This window comes from Piliocolobus tephrosceles, chromosome 7 (genome assembly GCF_002776525.5).
Source record: "Piliocolobus tephrosceles isolate RC106 chromosome 7, ASM277652v3, whole genome shotgun sequence".
NCBI classification, from domain to species: domain Eukaryota; kingdom Metazoa; phylum Chordata; class Mammalia; order Primates; family Cercopithecidae; genus Piliocolobus; species Piliocolobus tephrosceles.
This window is the reverse complement of record NC_045440.1, coordinates 99,483,971-99,510,115: the sequence shown is the minus strand read 5'-3', so window position 1 is coordinate 99,510,115 and position 26,145 is coordinate 99,483,971. Positions and strand designations below refer to the sequence as shown.

Genomic DNA, 26,145 nt, shown 5'->3' with positions numbered 1-26,145 from the left:
TAATAATTTGGTAGGCAAAGAGTAATAATTTGTTGGTAGGCAAAGAGTAATAATTTGTTGGTAGGGCTTCAAGTCTGGACTATCATGAAATTTTCTGTAAAGTATAAAAGACAGTAAATCACAGAGATCTAGTGCTTATCATTGACTGACAAAAGCTGTGATAATTAAAGAACTGAGTGCGGCATAGAAGTAGGAAGATAATGGGGCAGAGGGGTTGACACAAAGTATGACAGACCCGAGGAAGGCGATCTGAGTTGGGAAGCCCAATCTTAAAGGCTGAAGGAAGGCAGGGGTGAGGGAAGAGCTAGGAAGTGACAGCACTAGGGTAGAAATAAGGCCTATGAAAATGGATTTTGGGGCCATAACGTATGAGGATCAGGGATTTAAATAGGCAGGGCACTGTGACTGATGGCCTGATTGATTCATTGATCAACCAGTACTAGTTCATGTCCTGAAGAAGTGCAGGGTCTTCTGAAATAAGACAGGCAGGTAAATAGATAAAGAGGTCCAATCTGAGACATGCCCATGAGGGTAAGTTTTCAGGGGTCATAAGGAGATGGGGCTGTGGGTCAAAGGAGGTAGGGGAGGCAGACAGGTACAACAGCGCTGCCTTATATGGCCGGAGGGGGCTCACTGGTCAGATTTGTTTATTAGGAGGAGCTTGTACCAGTGTTGATGAACAACAGGGGAGGCAGCCTTGTTAAGAGCCTGCTGACACAGTTCAAACAAGAGATGGTGGAAGCCTGAGTTAATGCAACAGGAATGGGAATGTGAAAAAGGGGTCAAGTTCAAGAGACTTTACATTTCCAAAAGGATCAGGGGTAGGAGTGAGGAATGAGGGTGGAGGAGAAGTCATGTGTAGTTTAGGTTTCCAGTATGGGAGGCTGACATGGAAGAGAAGAGAGAGTCTGGGAGAGAAGATAGTTTGTTCTTTGATATGTTACAATTGAGGAGACGATGGGACGCCCAGGCAGGGATGAGTAATATGTGGACAGATGACAATATAGATCTGGAGCCCAGGAGGTGCCTGGGAAGGAGAGGTAGGTCTGGATTAAGAAGTCTTTAAAAAGGGTGCTGGTGGGGGGGCAATGGGATTCTTTTAGAAGACCTTGGAAGAGTGTGCAGCATCAATAGAAGTGAGGCAGAGGAAGAGGAGGTGCTCAAGAGTCTGGCATGGATTAGTTACAGAGGAAGAAGAGAAACAGGGAAAACATTTGGAGGAAGCGAGGAGGAGAGAGGTTCTAGAAGATGATGGGCCAGGCAGTAAATGCTGCATAAGGTTCGAGAAGAATCAGGATCAAAAAAAGCAATTCCTTTGGCAATTCATGAAGAGGGATTTACTTCTCCAGACTTCTCCTACACCCTAATTCGTCACTCCTAGTCCCCTTCCCGTTGGGAATGTAAAGCCTCTAGAACTTGGTCCTTTTCTACATTCCCATTCCCATTGCATTAATTCAGGCTTCCATCATCTCTTGCTTGGACTGTGTCAGCAGCATCTTAACAAGGCTGCCTCTCCTTTCTGTTAATCATCAACACTGTGGCTACAAGCTCCTCCTAATAAACAAATCTGACCAGTGAGCCCCCTCCAGCCACATAATGCAGGCTATTGTATCTGTCTGCTGTTCCCTCTACTGGCAAAATCCCCTACCTCCTTTGACCCACAGACCCATCCACAGATTGAAATGAGTGAAGAGTCAGTGGGAGCTGAGGAAGTGGACAGGGCCAGCAAGAGTAGACTATTTGAAGACATTCTTGGTAGTAAATGGCAGGAGTGAAATTGGGCAGTTTATTAAAAGGGTGTGTAGTGTATGAGAATTTTTTTAAAACAGAGAAACCTAAGTATCTTTGTAGGGCAAGAGAAAGGAGTAGAAAAGGAAATGAAAGTGAAAAGATCGGTAGATATTTGTGTTCTAGTGGTCAGAATACATATCAGAAATGGTAGGATATGTAGAATTCTTGTCATACACACTAGGAACTGCTTCAGTCATGTACTTAGAGCAAATTTAATCAGTAGACACATCCCTGTAAATGCCAATGTCACACTTTTCAATACTAGGCATATAAAGTAGGATCATACTATTTTACCTGTTTTAATGGCAGAAGGTTAGACCAGTTAGCGTTTGAGGTCATTTCTAATCCTAATAGTGTATAATTCTGTGTGCTTGGATTCTTTTTTTTCCTCTTTGTCTTGAGACGGGGTCTCACTGTGTCACCCAGGCTGGAGTGCACAGCTGCAATCATGGCTCACTGCACCCTTGACCTCCTGGGCTCAAGATCCTCTCATCTCAACTCCCAGTAGCTGGGACTGCAGGTGCATACCACCATGCCTGGCTAATTTTTAAAATTATTTGTAGAGATGAGGTCTTGCCATGTTGCCAGACTGGTCTCAAACTCCTGGGCTCAAGCAATTCTCCCACCTTGGCTTCTCGAACTGTTGGGTTACAGATGTACGCCACCATGCCCAGCCTGATTCTTTTTATTGTTTTCACAACTATTTTACCAAACCAGTTCTTGGTTAAATGCTCAGCTAGACTATCCCAGCTTTCTTCTTATTACCTACCCTACCTAGAATATTATTATTCCCCAATCTGTACCAACTTCTGTGACAAGTTGCATATCAACCCTTTTGATCATATTCTCTTTATACCTACAGATACAGCCACTGCATCAAGCGAGATAACCCAGTTAACGCCTTCATATTTCTCTATCAGCTCATTTCATTCTTTTTATTTTTTTGAGACAAAGTTTCGCTCTTGTCGCCCAGGCTGGAGTGCAATGGCACCATCTTGGCTCATTGCAACCTCCACCTCCCAGGTTCAAGCGATTCTCCTGCCTCAGCCTCCCAAGTAGCTCGGTTTACAGGTGTGTACTACCACTCCTGCTAATTTTTGTATTTTTAGTAGAGATGGGGTTTCACCATGTTGGCCAGGCTGGTTTCGAACTCCTGACCTCAAGTGATCTGCCCGCCTCGGCCTCCAAAAGTGCTGGGATTAAAGGCGCGAGCCACTGTGCCCAGCCTCATTTGATTCTTTTACACATCTGTTGGCATTGTAGTACTGTTGTGTGCTCCTCTCAGATAATCTGTGGCATTGATCTCAACAAGGACTTTAAAAAAATTAATAAATCACTTTAATCTTTTTCACTGGGAAAATTAAAGATACAAAATTTAAAGTATAATAAAAGAGAGACATATACAAGTTTAAATATTTTGTATTGGGTGACAGTACTAATGGGAATATAAATGAATATGGAAATTCTGGAGGGCAGTTTGTCTACATCTATCAAGTTTTTTTTAAAAATTATTATACTTTATGTTCTGGGATACATGTGCTGAATGTGCAGTTTTGTTACATGGGTATACATATGCCATGGTGATTTGCTGTACCCATCAACCCATCACCTACATTACATATTTCTCCTAATGCTATCCCTCACGCTCATCATCACTGGCCATTAGAGAAATGCAAATCAAAACCACAATGAGATACCATCTCACGCCAGTTAGAATGGTGATCATCAAAAAGTCAGGAAACAATAGATGCTGGAGAGGATGTGGAAAAATAGGAACACTGTTGGTGGGAGTGTAAATTAGTTCAACCATTGTGGAAGACAGTGTGGTGATTCTTCAAGGATCTAGAACTAGAAATACCTTTTGACCCAGCAATCCCATTACTGGGTATTTATCCAAAGGATTATAAATCATTCTACTATAAAGACACATGCACACATATGTTTATTGCGGCACTATTCACAATAGCAAAGACTTGGAACCAACCCAAATATCCATCAATGATAGACTGGATTAAGAAAATGTGGCACATATCTATCATGGAATACTATGCAACCATAAAAAACAAGGACTTTTTTGAAGAGAACCCCTATTTTGAATAAAGTTCAGTAAAGCAAAATGTGTCCTCAAGTATTGTCCCTTCAACTTGGAAGGGAATGTTTTGTTTTACTCGGAGTTATCCTAAAACATGTTGCTTTGGAACTTGCTGGATTAATTGATGTGGAAATTGTTCCAGGAAAGGATACCTGGAAAACTAAGGGTGCTTCTATTGCTGACTTAGTATTACAAATACTTTGGTGTCGGTCAAATACATTTAGATTTTAATAAGATATTAGTGCTGGTAAGGAAAAGGTTATGTTCTCTAATATCTGCATGTACTAGTGGTCTGGATGATACAGATTTGGGGATAGTAAAATATTTAGAATTCTTACCACATAGATCAGGAACTGCCATCCGACAAAGTAATACTGCACTGTTCTTGCTGAGATTGCCTGAGTTATATTTGGAGCAAAGTTCACCAGTAAATATGTTCCTGCAAATGCCAGTGTCATACCTTTAAATAAAATTGAAAAGAAAAACCAAATTGAAACCAACCTAAAGCTTTTTGTTGACGCAGACAATGCGTAGAGACTGATCATTACTTGTAAAAGTGCCAGTCGCCCCTCCCTATTATACTCTGTTTCATCAAACCATCCCTGGATAGCATCCACATTCACCTGAAGGCATTCCCTTTACAGGGGAATAGAGCTGGGGGATGGATGGGGTAGGACATAACCTCCAATTTTTCTCTGTTGTTCTGGACGACTCCCGGCCTCTTCAGGGAAGCTTTTCCCAGTGATCGGGAAGATCAGTATATGTGCTATGAAGATGTGAAAACACATCCTAAGCTGACCGTTTCCTCATGGGCCAGTAAGTGCATGATGGATCTAGACATTTCTAGATCTGTCTAGATCTAGATGGCACAGTCCAGAGGACAGGGAAACCCATCACGTGATGATCTGCTTTACGCTCACTCATCCCTGGAGACTTCAACACACTCAGGTGATTTAATAATTTGAAACTCTGGTAATGAGCATCTTTAATCACTGCCATTTATTGGATTCGTTTTAGCAGCAATAACAAAGGTGAATGCTGGCTTTGCTATAGGAGTTTAATTAATCCAGTCTGGAATATAGAATTCCAAGGTTAGCTTAATAAAATAAAATAAAATAAAATAGAAACCACGTCATAAACCTATGTAAGGAGTGTGTTACTGCCATCGGTTTAGCATTACTTAAAATGACTGAAGAGGGGTTAGGGGGTGAGGCCACCGAAGAAGGGGTGAAGGGAGGACTTGCCTTTCCAAATAATGTTGAAAAGTGCTTATTTATATATAATTAGCAGCCTGAAAAAAACCCTGATATAAGTAGTGTATTTTAGATAGCACACTTGAAAACATAATTCAACTTGTTTCATCTCTGAGGTCAGTGCTATTGTGGATATAATTTATAACCAACATTGACTCCAACCTGAAACAATTTGGTTTGTCTACAAAGTCTCACAATTTGAAGTCACCAATTTCCTGTTCCTCTTATGCAAATGACTTAGGTTTTGAACTCTAGTTCCTGGAAACAAATAGCATTTGATTTTTCGCAAAACCTAGACAACAGCAAATCAGGGTATTGTGGAAGCTACAAGGAAGTTTCCTCTAATGTAACGATTTATTCTGTAATACTTTGTGAAGACAGTTTATATGCAATCTTTAAAGCTATTTTGAATGAGAACTTTAGAAACAAAAAACAATATACATTATTAAACACTGTAATAAAAGCAAATGATAAAACCATATGTAAGAACTTGGGAGAAAATTATTCATCAGTCATGTCTTTTCTTTGGAAAAAAATTACATAATTGTTCAAAAGTAGGTCCCTAGGAGGAAGAGATTTAAAAAAAACTGTTTTCTAAACTTGGTATGATAAAGTAGCGTAAATCCATTTAATATACTTTAAAATGTCTCAGATACTTGTGTTTCTTTTGTGAAATCCAAATTTCTAGTTATATCAATTTTCTCCATCAGATACTTCTTTATCTCTACTAATAGTATCTAATTTCTATTAACTTTCTTGTATTTAAATTTAGTTTCGAGTAGGCAACACATGTATATGGCAAAATTCCAACAATACACAAGGTGGACTGGTGAAAAGTTAAATCTCATACACCCTGATGGTTCACTAGTTTTCCTCCTCAAAGTCACTACCACCACTAGTTCCTGGGGTTTTCTTTTCAGAGATGTTTTATGCATGTGTGTATAAGTGTGCATGAGTTTTTTTTTTTCATAAATAATTGCATATTATATAAGCTTTTCTGTATCTTGCTTTTTTTTTCTACTTAGAACATTTTGGAGGATACTTCACATCAATATATGCAGGGTGGTGTCATTCTTTTTAAGTCTACTGGTATTCTATCACACAGAGGTAGTATTGTTTACTGAATAACTTTCCAATATTGTCCCTGTTTCACATCCCGACATATCCCTCCCTACTTCACATCCACGTCTGCATTTGCCTTCCATGACTGTCCCTATCAATGTATATCTTCATTGCATTTCTTTTTAAACATTTTTAATTTTTGTGGGTACATAGGAGGTGTATATATTTATGGGGTATATTTCATTGCATTTCAAAACTTTTCAAAAATATAAAATGGCTGATGCTTTTACAGTTATTCTTTCCTTCCTTCCTTCCTTCCTTCCTTCCTTCCTTCCTTCCTTCCTTCCTTCCTTCCTTCCTTCCTTCCTTCCTTCCTTCCTTTTCTTTCTTTCTCTCTTTCTTTTTTTTTTGAAACAGAGTCTTGCTATGTCGCCCAGGCTAGAGTGCAGTGGTGTGATCTCAGCTTACTGCAACCTCTGTCTCCTGGGTTCAAGTGATTCTCCTATCTCAGCCTCCCGAGTAGCTGGGGCTACAAGCACATGTCACCACACCCAGCTAATTTTTGTATTTTTAGTAGAGATGGGGATTCACCATGGTGGCCTGGGTGGTCTCGAACACTTGACCCCAGGTGATCTGACCGCCTCTGCCTCCCAAAGTTCTGGGATTACAGGAGTGAGCCACCATGCCCGGCTGCAATTGTACTTTCTAAGTTCCTTTCACATATATTATTTCATTTGGGCCTCACATCACTGTGCATCTGCTAAGTAACTTTATGGCAATTCAGCAGGTCACACATTCTTTCTTCTTAATAATTTTTATTTCAGCTATCTGCAATAATTACAAAGGCAGTTCTGGACAACTGCCACCAGTTGTATGCTGGTTTATTTGGCATCATTTATATTTATGTGATTTACTGTTCCCTTTATGAGTTATATGCACATTTTTCGTGTTAGTCATTTGCACTTCCTTAAATAAATTCCTTTTAAATTTATTTATATTCCACCTTTTTCTAAAAGTGATATGAAATATCAGTTCCTGCTATTTTTATTTCAGTAAAGTTACATATATTCCTTCTTTTAAAAGACACAGATTTCTGACTGAGGAAACTTGTTAGTTTACCTTCTGCTGGCCTGTTTGCCGAAAGGAGTAATCTGGACATGTAAGATCCTCTGAAAAGTCTGCTGCCAGAAGTCTCAGAGCTCTCTTGTATGTTATTTGTTTATTTTCTCTTGCTGCTTTTAGGATTCTTTATCCTTGACCTTTGGGAGTGTGATGATTAAATGCCTTGGGGTAGTCTTCTTTGGGTTAAATCTGCTCAGTGTTCTATAACCTTCTTGTATATGAATATTGATGTCTTTCTCTAGGTTTGAGAAGTTCTCTATTATTATCCCTTTGTATAAACTTTCTAATCCTCTCTTCCTCTACCTCCTCTTTAAGGCCAATAAATCTTAGATTTGTTCTTTTGAGTCTATTTTCTAGATCTTGTAAGTGTGTTCCATTCCTTTTTATTCTTTTTTTTTTTTTGGTCTCCTCTGACTGTATTTTCAAATAGCCTGTTTTCAAGCTCACTAATTCTTCTCCTTGATCATTTCTGCTGTTAAGAGACTCTGATGCATTCTTTGGTATGTCAGTTGCATTTTCCAACTCCAGAATATCTGCTTGATTCTTTTGAATTTTAAAAATTTCTTTGTTAAATTTATCTGATAAGATTCTGAATTCCTTGTCTGCGTTATCTTGAATTTATTTGAATTTCCTCAAAACAGCTATTTGAATTCTCTATCTGAAAGATTACATAACCCTGCCTCTCCGGGATTGGCCCCTAGTGCCTTATTTCGTTTGTTTGGTGAGGTCATGTTTTCCTGAATGGTCTTGATGCTTGTGAATGTTTGTCAGTGTCTTGGCATTGAGGAGTTAGATATTTATTGTAGTCTTTGCAGTCAGGGCTTGTCTGTATCCTCCTTCTTTGGAAGGCTTTTTGGGTATTTTAATGAACTTGGGTGTTGTGATCTAAGTTTTTGGTCACTGTGGCCATATCTACATTAGGGGGCACTCCAAGCCCAGTAATGTTGTAGTTCTTGCATATTTGTAGAGGTACCATATTGGTGGTCTTGGATAAGATCTGGATGAATTATCTGGATTAACAGGAGAAGACTCTTGTTCTCTTCTCTTACTTTCTCCCAAACAATATCTCTCTCTCTCCCTGTGTGTGTGTGTGTGTGTGTGTGTGTGTATGTGTGTGTGTGTGTGTGTGTGTGTGTCCTGAACTGCCTGGAGCTGGGGGCGAGGGGTGGAATGACATAAGCACCCCTGTGGCCACTCCCACTGGGACTGCACTAGGTCAGACCTGAAGTCAGCACAGCATTGGATCTTGCTCAAGGCCTGCTCTATCCACTGCCTGGCTACCACCTATGTTTGCTCAAGGTCCTAGGGCTCTACAATCAGCAGGTGGCAAAGCCAGCCAGGCTTGTATCCTTCCCTTCAGGGTGACAAGTTCCCCTAGGCCCCGGGTGGGTCTGGAGATGCTGTCCAGGAGCCAGACCTGGAGTCAGAAACCTTAGAAATTTACCTGGTGTTCTATTCTACTGCAGCTAGGTCGACACCAAAACCACAAGACAAAGTCCTTTCTACTTGTCCCTCCCCTTTCCCCAGGCAAAGGAGTCTTTCCTCTGTCCACCACCCTCAGGTACTGCCAGGGTGCTGCCAATAGTCACATAAGGCCCAAAGGCTCTTCAGTCAGCTTATGGTGAATGCTGCCAGGCCTGGCACTACCCTTCAGGGAAGTGGGCTCTCCTGTGGTTCAGGGTAGGTCTAGAAATGTCATCCAAGAGCCAAGACCTGGAATCAGGGACCCCAAGAGCCCTCTTGGCACCCTACCCCGCTGTGGCCAAGCTGGTACTTAAGCTGTAGGACAAAATCCTTTTTATTTGTTCATCTCCTTTTCTTAAGCAGAAGGAGTCCTTCCCCACAGCCACCACAGCTGTGAATATGCTCGGCCACACCTGAAACTAATACATCTCTGAGTCTCACCCAAGGCTCATGGTGAGTACTGTCTGGCTGCCACTGCTGATTATTCAGGGCCCAAATACTCTTTAGTCAGCAGTTGATGAATCCTGCCAGGACTAGCTAGGTCCTTCCCTTCAAGGCAGTGGCTTCTTTTCTGGCCCAGGGTGTGTCAAGAAATGTCATCCAGGAGCTAGGGCCTGGAATGGGGACCTCAGGACTCTGCTTGATGCCCTATCCTGCTATGGCTGAGCTGGTGTCCAAGTTGCAAGACAAAGTCCTCTTTATTCTCTCTCCTCTCCTCAAGTGGAAGAAAGGAGGCTCTCCCAGAGCTCTGAGCTGTGCTGCCTGGGGCTGGGGGAGGAGTGGCGTCTGCACTCCCTTGGCTTCCCAGCTGTTGTCTCACTGGATCATATGCCCCTCAAGTCCACTGGTTCTAATCCTAGCACAGCACCAGGACTTGCCTAGGAGTTGCAGTTCTTGTGGCCATGCAGCCTTTCAAGTTTATTTAGCACCCCAGAGAAATTTTAGCCTGCGGTGGCAAGGCTTGTCAAAACTCAAGTTCACACCTCTGGGGTGGTTGATTCCTCTCTGGATAGAGCTGGTCTAAATGCTCCCTCTGTGGCCATCAGCTGAGCTCTAGTCAGTGTTGGCAGCATTGAGTTCCAGTGCAAAGTCCCATAATCACTGTGCTCTTCTTCTCCAAGTGCGCAGATTCTCTGTGCCACTTGGCCACTGCTGGCGGATGTGGGAGAGGTGGTGTTGGTGATTCGAGACTGTCCTTCCTACCCTCTTCAGTGCCTCTTTCAGCAATATGAAGTTAACACCAGGTACTGTGATTGCTCACCTGAGTTTTGGTTCTTATGAAGGTGCTTTTTTGTGTTTAGATAGTTGTAAAATGTGGTGTTCCTACAGGCAGGACGACTGGTAGAGGCTTCTATTCAGCCATCTTGCTCCACCTCCTTTGTCTGGACATGTAAGATCCAAAACGAAGCAGGGTATCACCAACATGTTCCTCACCCAGGGAAATGTTACAGTTTAGGTCAAGACTTGGATCCCAGGAGTCTAATCCAAGCTGAAACTGCCCTCATAAAATTCACATTTCACTGCTACTTGCTACCTGGAAGAGCTTAGGCAAGTTATTTACTCCATTGTGACTCAGTTTCCTCATCTCTAGGTACAAATTAAGTCATCATACTTGCAAAATCCCAGGAATTTGGCTCTGCAAGAGGCCAGTCTAGGGAACTGAATATGCTTCAAAGCCCACTGAGAGGCCTGATGTGACAGCGGATCCTGGATAGATCCATCTCAGGATGCTGACTGCCTGCCATGAGCCAATGGCCATCTGAGTTAAGCTTAAAAATTAGTCCAAAATTGTATCTCTAATACTATAGCCTTGGGATGATCAGGGACCATCACTGGGGCTGTCTCTAAGGAGATAACCCAATTTGATAATGGAAGGAATGAGCGGGAAGGAATTGGCTAGTGTTTTCTGAATGCCTAGCAAAGACTTCTTGCTGTTGGTTTTCAAAGAAAACAGAAAGAAGGACATGGCATAACTAACAGACATAACAAAGAAGAAGGAAAAAATAGCAGTCCTATGTTTGCTACCCACAGCTAGCCTCAGGAAACTGGTGCATAGAGTCCCAAGATCTGGATATTGGAGGGGACATAAAACAGCAGCCAGACAGCTGTGGGTAAGCTGCAGGTAAGAGGCAATGTCTAGATGCTAGATGCTACCCACAATACAAGCATGGGATGCCATCCTCTGTCCTCATGCCCAAACCTGCAGCAAATACATTTTTCTCATCAAATACAACTCAAGTCACTTAGAAGTCTATAATGGTCTGTTGGGAATCTTAGATTTAGCTTGATAACATACACAAATATTAAAAAAAAAAACTCTCCCTATAAACTTGATATTTGTGCAAAACAGGTAAACAAGCAAATCCCTGCCTTTTATAATAGATACACTAGTTATACTGGGAGGACATATGCCAAGGGAATGTAATCTTTTTTGTTTTAAATAGAGACAGTCTCACTCTGTTGCCCATGCTGGAGTACAGTGATGCAATCATAGCTCACGGCAGCCTCGAATTTCTGGGCTCAAGTGATCCTTTCATCTTGGCCTCCTGAGTAGCTGGAACTACAGGCATGTGCCACCATGACTGGCTACTTTTTTAATTTTAAGTTTTGTAGAGATAGGGTCTGGCCATTTTGCCCAGGCTGGTCTCGAACTCCTGGTCTCAAGTGATCTTCCCACCTTGGCTTCCTAAAGTGCTGGAATTGCATGTGTGAGCCACTCTGCCCAGCCAGTAATAATTTTTTTAGGTGTTGTTTTTAAAATTATTGAGTTCATAGATGTGTATGGCTGACATGAGAGTTATGTTATAATCAGCATCATGCTAAAATGTGATGATAATAACTATAATAGTAATAACTAACACTTGTAAGCACAGTTCTAAATGCTTTATACATAACTAATTTAATCCTTCCAACATATCTGTGAAAATGATTTACCCTTGTGTTATTATACTGTTACAACTTTTACTATACATAGGTTGTATAGTATATGACATATAATATGAATACTATATAATGTATACTCTTAAACTGTTACCATCTACATTTGACAAATGAGGAAATTGAGCCACAGAAGAAATAGTTATTTTGCCTGGGATTTTCCAGCTAAGAAGAGGAGAGCTGGGATTGGAACCTAGGTAGTCTATTTTCTTAACTATTATACTCCACTGCCTCATATTTGCCTTAAGAATCAAGGCCACTGAATGGACAGCTCAGGGCTGTCATTTACATTGAAGCCTGTATGAGTGGCACCCCTAGGAGCTGTACAGAGCACAACCTGAGGCCGTATGCAGCATCCTCACTGGGGATAAAAGAAATTGATTGTTCCCGGCAAAGGTCCCTGGGGTCCTTGACTGGTCTCAGGTAATTTTTCTGGCCCTAAATTTCCTTTAGAAGAGTATTCCCAAACTGGTATTCCCTGGAACCAGTTTCGTAAGACAGATGCTCCACCAAAAAAGGTCCCAAAGCAAATGTATTTGAGAAGAGGTGAATTAAACAAACTTAAATCATTCTTTTACTGGAAAACCTCTCCGATCCTAATGTATTAGCATTCACTGTAAATCTCCCAGAGGAGGATATGGTTGTCATATTTTCTAAACATATTTGACTATTTATATTGCACTGAAATAGTGTTTTGGGGAATATTTTATATTTTGGGAAATACTTGACATTTAACTGGATCCAGCTGTGAGCATGCCTTTGTTTCAGGAGGCTACTAGTGTTCTGTTGCAAAAGTCTTCTATAGATACCTGTGCACCAAGAATGTAGTTGGAGGAAAACACCCCAGAATCAGGCTCCTTCTGAAGCTTCTGTTCACTGGCACCTCTAACTTGTGGAGTCCGTCACCTGTGCAAGCCTTGGAATCTAAGATCTACTTGCACAGTTCTTCCACAACAGATATCCTGGTTCCCAAGCTCCTCTCTCCCTGAACTAAAACCTGAAATCTTCATGAATTTTGTCCACTCTCCAGCTGGATGCTACTTAATATTAACTGCCCATTTGCTGACTTCTGGAATCTGGTCTGACCTGACTTTTAGGAGCCTTAAGAGTTTTTCTTATTCAGCTAACCTGATTGCAACCAAGATTGCAGTCTAATCCCCTTGGTTCCTGCAATATGTCTCCTGGTCAGTGGGAGTCCAGTTATTGCTTTCGTGGGACAACAGGAGTTAAAGAATAAATTGGACTCCTTAACATCAAACCATTTTGGAATACCCTTCCATAAGTACAATCTCTCTGGATTCCTCAGGCTTATGGTAGCAAAACCTTGAAGAAGCCCTCGATTGAAAATTTCAATGATGTGGTGAATTCAAGTAGTCCATCAGAAAGGCTCCCATTCTTGAGGCAGCTCTGCAACCATAACAGTCGATCTGTCTTCTCAACCAGAGACAATGGGGCATTTAGCTAGTTTAGTATTCTAGACACTGGCTCCAAATCAAGCTGACCTCTGGTGTGGGAAATGGAAGGAAGGAAATAGCCCTCCTCTCACTATTAATCTCGTCATATTCTATTTAGGGAAACCCTTTCTAGGTGACTTGAAGTAATCAAATTGCTGGTCTCTGGAAATTGCTGATGAGTTGACTGTCATTTTTATTTCTGTGATGACTCTATCTGGTCTTAAATCAACTGGGATCTCACAGATGATTTGGTGCTTTTGATGTCTAAGGGAGAAGCGGGAAGAAAATCCTTTAGTTTTCAGCTGATTGAAGGGGAGAGAAATCTGGTGCTTTTACTTTTTAAAGGAAAAATAATCATTAAAATAATTAATCCACTAAGAATCAGAGCACAGTCCAAAACCTGTCACTGACTTAATAATACTTGGCGATTGCTTTCAGACATAGCTTTGTGAGGTCATTTTTTGAGACTAGTGGTGAAAAGCTTCATAGTCACAGAGTAACATTTGGCAATAAATTAGTTCAGCTTGTTTCCACATGGTCCCCAAATCTTCATTTGTTCCATCATGAATAACAAACTTCCATTTGCTTGAAACAGGGAAAAATAAATGATTTTCCTTTACACATTTTGATAATTTAATTTTTAGCATGTTCATATGTTAATCTTTAAAAAACATCACTAACTACTCTTTTCCCTGTTTGGTTTTAGTCCCTAGGAAGTAAAAGACGCTTTTTTTTTTTTTTTTTTTTGCTTTTAACAGGAAAAGCTACATCTTCTCAAGGCAACGGCAACAAAGGCTCAGAGCAAATACATGTGACTTGACACATTTCTGAGAGGGGTTGGGGAAAAGTCCTTCCTTGGACTTCCCTAGGTATGAAGTGGGTTGCTACATCTCAGATAATGATAATCTTAGGATATCACTTGTTGGAGGCAAGGGTATAGAATAGGTGACTCAACCCTTTTTTCATTCCTAGTACACTAGATTAAGGGCAAAAATTGGTCATGTTTAACTATGGTATGAAATAAATATGACTTATGAGTTATATGGCCCTACTCCAAAAGCATTAAGTTAGGCAGGAAAAAACAAAACAAAGCACCCAATCAGAGTTGTGGGAAAGGTTACCTGGATTCCTAAAGTTGGCAAAAATGTCCTAATCAAGGTTTCCTCTGATTAATAAGTAGAGTACAGTGGTGGGGGGTGATGGTAGTAGTAATAATGACAATTATAGCTAATATTATTGAGCACATTATGTGATAGGCTCTGTTGTAAGAGTTTTACATATATGAACTCATTTAATCCTGTGAGGTATGTAATATTATCTTTATTTTAAAGATTAGAAAATTGAAGCTTAAAAAGCTTATTTATGTAACTTTGCAAAGGTTACATAAGGTTCCTTCAGTATGGCCTTAAAAAAGAAAAAAGAGAAGGGTTATATAAGGTTACATAACAGCTTTCTGATACTAAAGACTCACCCTAACTTTATACTATAGCTATACCAGATTGCCATTGTTAGGATACTGGTCTATCATGTACTAGTTATATGACCTTGGGCAGGTTACTTAACCTTTCTAAGTATCAGATTTTGCTTCTGTAAATGGATTGTTCCTACATTCAAATGAGATAATCCATGCAAAACACTTAACATAGTATTTGGCAAGAGTAAATGTTTAATAAATGTTAGCTGCTTTTAAAAGATGTGGAAGTAGGCCAGGCACGATAGCTCACACCTGTAATCCCAGCACTTTGGGAGGCAGAGATGTGTGGATCATGAGGTCAGGAGTTTGAGACAAGCCTGGATAACATGGTGCAACCCTGTCTCTACTAAAAATACAAAAATTAGTCGAGCATGGTGGCATGTGCCTGTAATCCCAGCTACTTGGGAGTCTGAGGCAGGAGAATTGCTTAAACCCAGGAGGTGGAGGTTGCAGTGAGCTGAGATCATGCCACTACACTCCAGCCTGGGCAAAAGAGCAAGACTCTATCTCAAAAGAAAAAAAAAAAGGTGAGGAATTAGCAAAGAATCCCAAATAATTACTTAAAAGTTTTATTTTGTTAGTTTGTTTTTTTGATATGTATGTGTGTGTGTGTGTGTGTGTGTATTTCCCCTTCCTTATATTGCATTTTTAGTACTACTTCTTAGGAATCTCTCAGCAATGAAGGTGGTGATAGAAATTATGACAAATATATTGACAAAGCTTTGCATTTTTCAAAGTACTTATATGTGAATTAATTAATTTGATCTTCAAAACTATCTTATATATTTGTCAGAAAAGTGAGGCTTAGAGAAGTTAAGTAATACTAGGTTGCCCATACAGTTGATAGCCAGAGTTGAATCCAGATTTGAAGTTATGAGAGTCAGTTTAATTTAGATCCTTTAATGTTGAGAGCTGGTTTATTGCTTCTGGTAATGTTTAGTTGATAATGCGCTCTCTAAGTATATAATAAAATAAACTGTACATATTGATATTTTTATTTCTTCCTTTCCATAATTACAACTTACATTTACTTTTTTTCCTAAGCCTTACAGGCAAGAGTTATGGTGAGTATGAAATAGAAATTTACTTTACCTTTTCATACCTTTGTTAACATTTCTCATGTTATTCCCTCTGTATGTCCTCCTCCAAATTATTGGATGTAGCCTATGCCTGTCCTGCCCAGCTGTCAGAACCAATTCAAATGTTATCTCTGCTGTAAAAAATTCTCTCTGATCTTCTCAGCTAGAGAAGAACAGAGCTAAACCTGAGTATTTTGTCCCCTAGGGGACATTTCAGAATGTTTGGAGACATTTTTGGTTGTCATAACTGAGTGGGAGGATGTTAGAGGGATCTAGTAGGTAAAGGTCAGGAGGGATCTTAAAGATCTTACAGTGCCCAGGGCAGCCCCTACAATGAAGAATGATCTGGCCCAAAATCTCAGCAATGCTGATTCAGAAACACTTCTAAACTAAAGACTCATGGCATTATGGCACATATTCTTTTCTACTTAAAAAAACTTATTTATGAATATATTTTATCATGGACTATAAATTATTTCAGGACAGGGATTCTGTCTTAATCATCCTTTTATCACGAATATTCAAGATTAGTTTGCAAATCCCCCTTTATATCTGCATTCTGTCATTAAATACCTTAGGTTAATTTCATCATTATTCAACCATTAACTATAAAAGATGACAGATATTAGATAAAAGGATTGAAAGTTCCCTTAAGTCACTTGATAAATGAGAAAAATAATGTATCTAGGAACTAATTTTTAGTTTATAAAACTCAGGTATTGGTCATTTTTTTTTCACCTTTTTTCTTTCTTTTTTTTATTATACTTTAAGTTCTAGGGTACATGTGCACAACATGCAGGTTTGTACAGGTATACATGTGCCATGTTGGTGTGCTGCACCCATTAACTCGTCATTTACATTAGATATATCTCCTAATGCTATCCCTCCCTCCTTCCCCCACCCCACGACAGGCCCCGGCGTGTGATATTCCCCTTCCTGTGTCCAAGTGTTCTCATTGTTCAATTACCACCTTTAAGTGAGAACATGCGGTGTTTGGTTTTTTGTCCTTGCAATAGTTTGCTGAGAATGATGGTTTCCAGCTGCATCCATGTCCCTACAAAGGACATGAGCTCATCCTTTTTTATGGCTGCATAGTAGTCCATGGTGTATATGTGCCACATTTTCTTAATCCAGTCTATAACTGATGGACATTTGGGTTGGTTCTGAGTCTTTGCTATTGTGAATAGTGCCACAATAAACATACATGTGCATGTGCCTTTATAGCACCATGATTTATAATCCTTTGGGTATATATCCAGTAATGGGATGGCTGGATCAAATGGTGTTTCTAGTTCTAGATCCTTGAGGAATCGCCACACTGTCTTCCACAATGATTGAACTAGTTTCCACAATGATTGAACCAACAGTGTGAAAGTGTTCCTATTTCTCCACATCCTCTCCAGCACCTGTTGTTTCCTGACTTTTTAATGATCACCATTCTAACTGGTGTGAGATGGTATCTCATTGTGGTTTTGATTTGCAGTTCTCTGATGGCCAGTGATGATGAGCATTTTTTCATGTGTCTGTTGGCTGCATAAATGTCTTCTTTCGAGAAATGTCTCTGTTCATATCCTTTGCCCACTTTTTGATGGTGGTGTTTGTTTTTTTCTTGTAAATTTGATTGAGTTCTTTGTAGGTTCTGGATATTAGCCCTTCATCAGATGAGTAGATTGCAAAAATTTTCTCCCATTCTGTAGGTTGCCTGTTCACTCTGATGGTAGTTTCTTTTGCTGTGCAGAAGCTCTTTAGTTTAATTAGATCCCATTTGTCAATTTTGGTTTTTGTTGCCATTGCTTTTGGTGCTTTAGACATGAAGTCCTTGCCCATGCCTATGTCCTGAATGGTATTGCCTAGGTTTTCTTCTAGGGTCTTTATGGTTTTAGGTATAACATTTAAGTCTCTAATCCATCTTGAATTAATTTTTGTATAAGGTGTAAAGAAGGGATCCAGTTTCAGCTTTCTACATATGGCTAGCCAGTTTTCCCAGCACCATTTATTAAATAGGGAAACCTTGCCCCATTTCTTCTTTTTGTCAGGTTTGTCAATGATCACATGGTTGTAGATGTGTAGTATTATTTCTGAGGGTTCTGTTCTGTTCCATTGGTCTATATCTCTGTTTTGGTACAAGTACCATGCTGTTTTGGTTACTGTAGCCTTGTAGTATAGTTCGAAGTCAGGTAGCATCATGCCTCCAGCTTTGTTCTTTTGGCTTAGAATTGTCTTGGCAATGCGGGCTCCTTTTTGGTTCCATATGAACTTTAAAGTAGTTTTTTTTCCAATTCTGTAAGAAAGTCATTGGTAGCTTAAAGGGGAAGGCACTGAATCTATAAATTACCTTGGGCAGTATGGCCATTTTCATGACATTGATTCTTCCTATCCATGAGCATGGAAGGTTCTTCCATTTGTTAGTGTCTTCTTTCATTTCATTGAGCAGTGGTTTGTAGTTCTCCTTGAAAAGGTCCTTCACATCCCTGTAAGTTGGATTCCTAGGTATTTTATTCTCTTTGAAGCAATTGTGAATGGGAGTTCACTCATGATTTGACTCTCTGTTTGTCTGTTATTGGTGTATAAGAATGCTTGTAATTTTTGCACATTGATTTTGTATCCTGAGACTTTGCTGAAGTTGCTTATCAGCTTAAGGAGATTTGGGGCTGAGATGATGGGGTTTTCTAAGTATACAATCATGTCATCTGCAAAGAGGGACAATTTGACTTCATCTTTTCCTAATTGAATTCCCTTTATTTCTTTCTCCTGCCTGATTGCCCTGGCCAGAACTTCCAACACTATGTTGAATAGGAGTGGTGAGAGAGGGCATCCCTGTCTTGTGCCAGTTTTCAAAGGGAAAGCTTCCAGTTTTTGCCTATTCAGTATGATATTGGCTGTGGGTTTGTCATAAATAACTCTTATTATTTTGAGATATGTTCCATCAATACCAAATTTATTGAGAGTTTTTAGCATGAAGGGCTGTTGAATTTTGTCAAAGGCATTTTCTGCCTCTATTGAGATAATCATGTGGTTTTTGTCTTTGGTTCTGTTTTACGTTTATTGATTTGTGTATGTTGAACCAGCCTTGCATCCCAGGGATGAAGCCCACTTGATTATGGTGGATAAGCTTTTTGATGTGCTGCTGGATTCAGTTTGCCAGTATTTTATTGAGGATTTTTGCATAGATGTTCATCAGGGATATTGGTCTAAAATTCTCTTTTTTGTGTGTGTCTCTGCCAGGCTTTGGTATCAGGATGATGCTGGCCTCATAAAATGAGTTAGGGAGTATTCTCTCTTTTTCTGTTGATTGGAATAGTTTCAGAAGGAATGATACCAGCTCCTCCTTGTATCTCTGGTAGAATTTGGCTGTGAATCCATCTGGTCCTGGACTTTTTTTTGGTTGGTAGGCTGTTAATTATTGCCTCAATTTCAGAGCCTGTTATTGGTCTATTCAGGGATTCAACTTCTTCCTGGTTTAGTCTTGGGAAAGTGTATGTGTCCAGGAATTTATCCATTTCCTCTAGGTTTTTTAGTTTATTTGCGTAGAGGTGTTCATAGTATGTTTATAGTATTCTCTGATGGTAGTTTGTATTTCTGTGGGGTCGGTGGTGATATCCCTTTTATCATTTTTTTATTGCATCTATTTGATTCTTCTCTCTTTTCTTCTTTATTAGTCTTGCTAGTGGTCTATCAATTTTGTTGATCTTTTCAAAAAACCAGCTCCTTGATTCATTGATTTCTTGAAGGGGTTTTTATGTCTCTATCTCCTTTAGTTCTGCTCTGATCTTAGTTATTTCTTGCCTTCTGCTAGATTTTGAATGTGTTTGCTCTTACTTCTCTAGTTCTTTTAATTGTGATGTTATGGTGTCAATTTTAGATCTTTCCTGCTTTCTCTTGTGGGCATTTAGTGCTATACATTTCCCTCTACACACTGCTTTAAATGTGTCCCAGAGATTCTGGTATTTGTATCTTTGTTCTCATTGGTTTCAAAGAACATCTTTATTTCTGCCTTCATTTCGTTATGTACCCAGTAGTCATTCAGGAGCAGGCTGTTCATTTTCCATGTAGTTGAGTGGTTTTGAGTGAATTTCTTAATCCTGAGTTCTAGTTTGATTGCACTGTGGTCTGAGAGATACTTTGTTATACTTTCTGTTCTTTTACATTTACTGAGGAGTGCTTTACTTCTAACTATGTGGTCAATTTTGGAATAAGTGTGATGTGGTGCTGAGAAGAATGTATATTCTGTTGATTTGGGGTGGAGAATTCTGTAGATGTCTATTAGGTCTGCTTGGTGCAGAGCTGAGTTCAAGTCCTGGATATCCTTGTTAACTTTCTGTCTCATTTATCTGTCTAATGTTGACAGTGGAGTGCTAAAGTCTCCCATTATTACTGTTTGGGAGTCTAAGTTTCTTCATAGGTCTCTAAGGACTTGCTTTATGAATTTGGGTGCTCCTGTATTGGGTGCATATATATTTAGGATAGTTAGCTCTTCTTGTTGAATTGATCCCTTTACCATTATGTAACGGCCTTCTTTGTCTCTTTTGATCTTTGTTGGTTTAGAGTCTGTTTTATTAGGGACTAGGATTGCACCCCCTGCCTTTTTTTGTTTTCCATTTGCTTGGTAGATCTTTCTCCATCCCTTTATTTTGAGCCTATGTGTGTCTCTGCATGTGAGATGGGTCTCCTAAATACAGCACACTGATGGGTCTTGATTCTTTATCCAATTTGCCAGTCTGTGTCTTTTAATTGGAGCATTTAGCCCTTTTACATTTCAGGTTAATATTGTCATGTGTGAATTTGATCCTGTCATTGTGATGTTAGCTGGTTATTTTGCTCATTAGTTGATACAGTTTCTTTCTAATCGATGTTCATTACCATTTTTTTTTTCTTTTTGAGATAGGGTCTCACTCAGGTTGCCCAGGTTGGAGTGCAGTGGTGCAATCTTGGTTCACTGCAGCCTTGTCCTCCCAGGCTCAGGTGATCCTCCTGCCTCAGCCTCCCAAGTAGCTGGGACTACAGGTACATGCCACCACACCTGGCTATTATATATATTGCCCAAGCTGGTCTTGAACTCCTGGACTCAAGCAATCCATCTGCCTTAAAGTGCTGGGATTATAGGCATCAGCCACTGCATCAGGCATTGGCTATTCTTATTTCTGAGTCCATACATCTTCCCCAAATGATTCTACAAACCACAATATATTAAAAAGGGTATAGAAAAATAGTATATTGGGAGAGATAGAATCCACATATGAATGCATTTAGAAAAACATTTAACCATGAAAAATTTGACAATGTTGACTAAAAACTCTACTAGCAGAATCAAACCAAGGAGGAAAAGAAAAAGAGAAAACATTTTCAAGACATTATGCTCAAGGGAAACATGATCAGGGAAAGCAAATGCTCAACATACCAACACTGGTGTCACATTTAGAGCTCGAAATTTTAAAAAAATATGATCTCCCTGGAAGAGGGGACGCATTGTTTTATTTAAAGTGCCTAAAGTATTTGTATTCATTATCATATGTCAGCAGCAATTCAAACAGGATTCTGTCACGGAAGAAAATATGATTCTCTATAATGCTTCTCACCAATGATATTTCCAACAATGGCTGGAAAATGCAATACATAAATGATGGCTTTGCCATACATCAGAAATGTTTCTTACAGCCAGGAAAGCTACTGTCATTTTCCATTAATAACTGTATGTCCAAATAAAATATTTAAGAACAATGTTTTGTGCTACTTTTGGGAAAAGCCAAATATAAATTGTAGTTAGTTCGTGCAGCAAATTTTTTGTGGTTTTCATTTTTATGCAATACTTTCTTGTAACAATATAACAAATATATCCTTTGGAGTGTGGTAGTCTATTAGGTAACACAGATGTTTTCATTGAATTTTATTGTGTTCATACAATTTTATAACATCAATATTATTATAAAGACCCATGGTAAAATATACAAATGCTCAACATACCAACACTAGTGTGACATTTAGAGCTCAAATTAAAAAAAAAAAAATGATCTCCCTGGAAGAGGGGAGGCATTATTTTATTTAAAGTGCCTAAAGGATTTGCATTTTAATGGATTATTATAATAATAAAATGATATGAAATTATAATTCAATGCATTATAATAATATAATCCATTCAATTGATTAATATAATAATCCATTATAAATTATTTTATAATAATTCATTATAATTATTAATTGATAATTTGCTATAGCAAAAATTGATCACGTTTAGCAGTGTTCACAATAGAAATGGAAGTATTTCATGTGAGAAGAGATGGCAGCTCCAAGAGAGAATAATGCTTGTCTCTAAATGAGACTTACACCCATTTCAGTAATTTGTTTCCAGCTTTTATTGCACATACTTTTTACGGATAGTATTATTTCCTGATCAAGCAATGCTACAATTACATGAATTAAATAATTACTTACCTAGTAAATCTGAGGCTCTCAAATTGTCTTTCAGAAATGTAACAGAAATAATGGCACTACCTAGAAAGAAAATGGCCATTAGTGGTAGTTCCAATATAAAAGTGTCTATTACGCAATGCCTTTTGAAAGAAGTTAAGCAATTTTAAGCAATTTGTGTTTTATGCCTGCTGAGCTATGTCCTGATCAGAGACATTCAGCAGTTGTGGCTGTAAAAAGGCCTTTCTTCCCCTGTGGCTGAGGATATGTGGAAATTGGCGTGGTTTACAACGGATGTGGCTGAGATAGTGTCTTGTATATTGTGAGGTCTTAATAAAAGTTTACTAAATGACAGAACAAATGAATAGAAAGAAAGAAGAAAGGCAGAGCAGGAAAGGGTAGAAAGACAGGAAGAGATAGAAAGGAAAGAAAGAAGGATGGGGCAGGTGCAGTGCCTCATGCCGGTAAGGCTCAGCACTTTGGGAGGATCACTTGAGTTCAGGAGTTCAAGATAAGCCTGGGCAACATAGTGAAACACCCCATCTCTACTTAAAATACAAAAAATTAGCCAGGCATGGTGGCATGGGCCTGTAGTCCCAGCTACTGGGGAGGCTGAGGTGAGTGGATTTCTTGAGCCTGGGAGGTTGAGGCTGCAGTGAGCCATGAGGCTGCACCACTGCACTGCAGCCTCAGTGACAGATGAGATCCTGTCTCAAAAAAAAAAAAAAAAAAAAAAAAAAAAAAGAGAAAGAAAGAAGGACAGGAAGAACTTTAAATATGTGCTAAACTGAAACTCATGATTTCCCAGCATCTCCTCCCATAATTCCTGTTCCGACAATTCCTGTATCTACTTACTAACACCAGAATCCCAGGATTTCTCCTATTTCTCTTCTATTTGACGATCCACATCCAACAGGTCACTGGGTCGAAGTCTGTAGTCCATTCTCTATTTTTTTCTTTTTTTTGAGACAGGATTTTGTTCTTTTGCCCAGGCTGGAGTGCAGTGGCAAGATCATACCTCACTGCAACATTGCACTCCTAGGCTCAAGTGATCCACAGGCTCATGCCACCCTCCCAGCCAATTAAAAATTTTTCTGTAGAAATGGGGTCTCACTATGTTGCCCAGGCTGCCATCAAACTCCTGGGCTCAAGTGATCTTCCTGCCTCGACCTCCCAAAGTATTGGGATTACAGGCGTGGGCCACTGCAACCAGCCTTATTTCCTTCTCTGTTAGGTCTGTTCCCGAATCTTCATTCCTGTGATCACCAGCCCTGTCCCAAGCTCAGGGCAGCTTCTCCTCTGGCTTAGACCATTAGCTTCTCTCTGACCTTGCATTTCCCCCTTTTCCCCTTTCCCCATACCACCACCAGAGTGATCACTCTAAAATGCAAATCTGATGTAAATACACTGCTTTCAACCCCTAAGTGTCTGGTCTACAGGACAAAGGCCACACTACCAAGCCGAACACTCGAAGAGCTATGATTTTGCTTCTGATGCTTTGGTTACATTTGTCTTTATTTCTTTGATAATCTGTAGCCCCACCTTACTGAAGTAATTATAATTCCCAGAATCCACCATGCAGTTTCATGCTTAATAGCTTTTACATGTTCAGCTCTGCCCTGTCCTTGTGACCAGCTCTAGACTCAAGTGTCACTTCTGGATTCCCCTGGGCTGAGCTGATCATGCTACCCTTATGCTCTGATTACCCCTGTATATAGCTTTTTCACTACACCTAGATTTATATGCCTGTCTTCCCCTGAAAGACCATCAGTTCCTTTTAATCTGAGATATGTCTTCTTATTCTTCTAAGATCTCCAGTGAGTAGCTGTATCTAGCACATAAAAAGTGTTCAATAAATGCTCATTAAATGAAATGAGACAGTATGGAATCTCAGCCTTGCAGCTGTTCTCTTTCCCATTAGTGACACTACTGGACTCTCTCCCATACAGTCGATCCATGGTCTGCTACTGTCACCTCAGGTATCAGGGTTAAACTGAACCTCTTTGAGTTGTTCCTCTTATGGGACCATTTCTCTATGAGTATAGGCATGGGAAAATCCAAAATTGTAATAATACAAAAAAAAGCAACATAATATATGCTGTAAAATTTTAACAAAAACTATTTGCTGTTTGTTTTTTAAAAGCAAAAGTACAGGAAAGAAAATTATCATAAAATAATATCATCCTGTAAAGAAAATAGCCATTAATATATTGGTGTTTTTATTTCTCTTCAGTTGAGATCAAACTTTAGTGGCAAATTTATTTTCTCAGTTTCTTCAGTCAACACATTACAATTTGCCATGTCATCAAGAATTCTTCATAGACATAATTTTAATGTTGGTATAATAATCCATTAAACAGATGGTGTGGTTAAATTTGAATGTGCCTATATCTGATATTCTGGCAGTTTATCGAAAACAAAATAAGTCCACACCAGAAACCCTCATGCAGGATAAGATGGGATGCTGTTTGTCTCTGTTGGTTTTTTTTTTTTGTCTCAACTTAGCATTTTCTCATTCTGGTTGATCTTTGTCCTTCAAAACTTTTCCTGGGCAGGTTAGTTATAGGAAAGGAAGCTTCACACAGAGTAAACCAGGCATGGGAAATGCTCATCAAGCATGAGTTTGAGTGTTGTGGTTTTAAAACATTAAAGCAAGATTTTCTGTAGATAAACTAATGCATGACTATATGGCTCATTAAATTAAGAAATTAATTTGGGATAGGTATAAAAATGTATACAAATTTTCTATTTCAGATTTGAACCAAAATAATCCAGGGAAACTAATTTCACATGGTAGAGCATGAGAAAAGGTATTAAAAACATGAACCCCTACCCCATCCTCCAATCCCAGACTTCCTGTGTAACTAAGTAAGGGATGTGTCTAAGTAGGAGATAGATTAGCAATAAAAATAGGTGAAGTGTCGCTGCGTTAACACATCCCAAATGTGTTCCATTCTAACAATCCTTGAGGTGACCATTTCACAACAAAGGATTATAGTAAGAAGGGAAACACTGCTTACATGGAATGAGGAGATTTTAAGCTAGTAGGAGACATAGACATAATCCACTCCAGGTTCTAAACTTGACAATTGGGAAACTGAGGTCCAAAGAATTTGTTTGTCTATTCACTGATCCATCCATTTAAAACACATTTACATTACAGCAGAGCTGGAACAGGCACCCATATTTCCTTACTCTCAGTCCAGAGCTCTTTTTAGTACACTATACCCCATTGGCTCCCGTGAAGTAAGAAAACATCATTTTACTTTTCTTGTTGCTAAGCCACAGTTTCTTAATACATTTACTTTCAGAAGGAAGAGGGGAAAATGTTAAATGGGAAATAATTTCATTGCTAAAAGCAAAAAGGACATGATTGGTAACGAAAAACTGGAAATACACTACTTGTATCAAATTATATCAATTGCTATAAAATAATTGTCAGAATTTTCTGAAACATAAATATGCTACTCTTCCTTTCTGAAAGATAATAGAAGTCTAATGCACTTCCATATTCAGCCAATAACATTTTTTTTCTGTTTTAAGAGAACATGAGATTTTCTACAAAATTTTTAGGTAATAGAACAAAAAGATATTTTAGTTTTATTTATCTAGTAAAAAAGGCAATAAAAAAGAACATTCTATTAAGATGTATTTACTTTCAACTCATTTATCTTGCAAAACATGCTAAAATGAGAGCTGTGATGAGCAAAAAGGCAGTATTGAGCAATAGCTAATAACATGACTTTTAAGAAGAGTAGTAAATTTTTCAAATGAGAAAAACGTAAACTGAAGTACTCTCATCTATGTTTGTAATCAGAGGGTCTGTCAAGCCCAACACTTTTTAGTAGTTGCTATAACAATAACCATTGCCTAATGAACACCTAGAAAAGGGGGAAATCTATTATACTTTTATTCCTATAGTAAAATTTAATATTCAAAAATAGAGCATTTCAAGATTAATCATTTAAAAAGCATGAAAACAGAACACACACACAATTGATTGCTTAAGTAA

At 39.0% G+C, this 26,145-nt stretch overlaps 1 protein-coding gene across 1 annotated transcript in view; it reads right to left on the bottom strand.

Annotated features, from left to right (window-relative positions):
- LOC113224956 (NIPA-like protein 2) overlaps positions 1-26,145 on the bottom strand; it is a 100,376-nt gene that overhangs the window by 25,787 nt on the left and 48,444 nt on the right. The window contains exons 4-5 of the mRNA XM_026454958.1: positions 22,158-22,217; positions 4,222-4,343 (exon numbers count right to left, since the gene is read on the bottom strand). Coding sequence (XP_026310743.1) covers positions 4,222-4,343; positions 22,158-22,217 — 182 coding nt within the window. The remainder of the gene's footprint in view (positions 1-4,221; positions 4,344-22,157; positions 22,218-26,145) is intronic.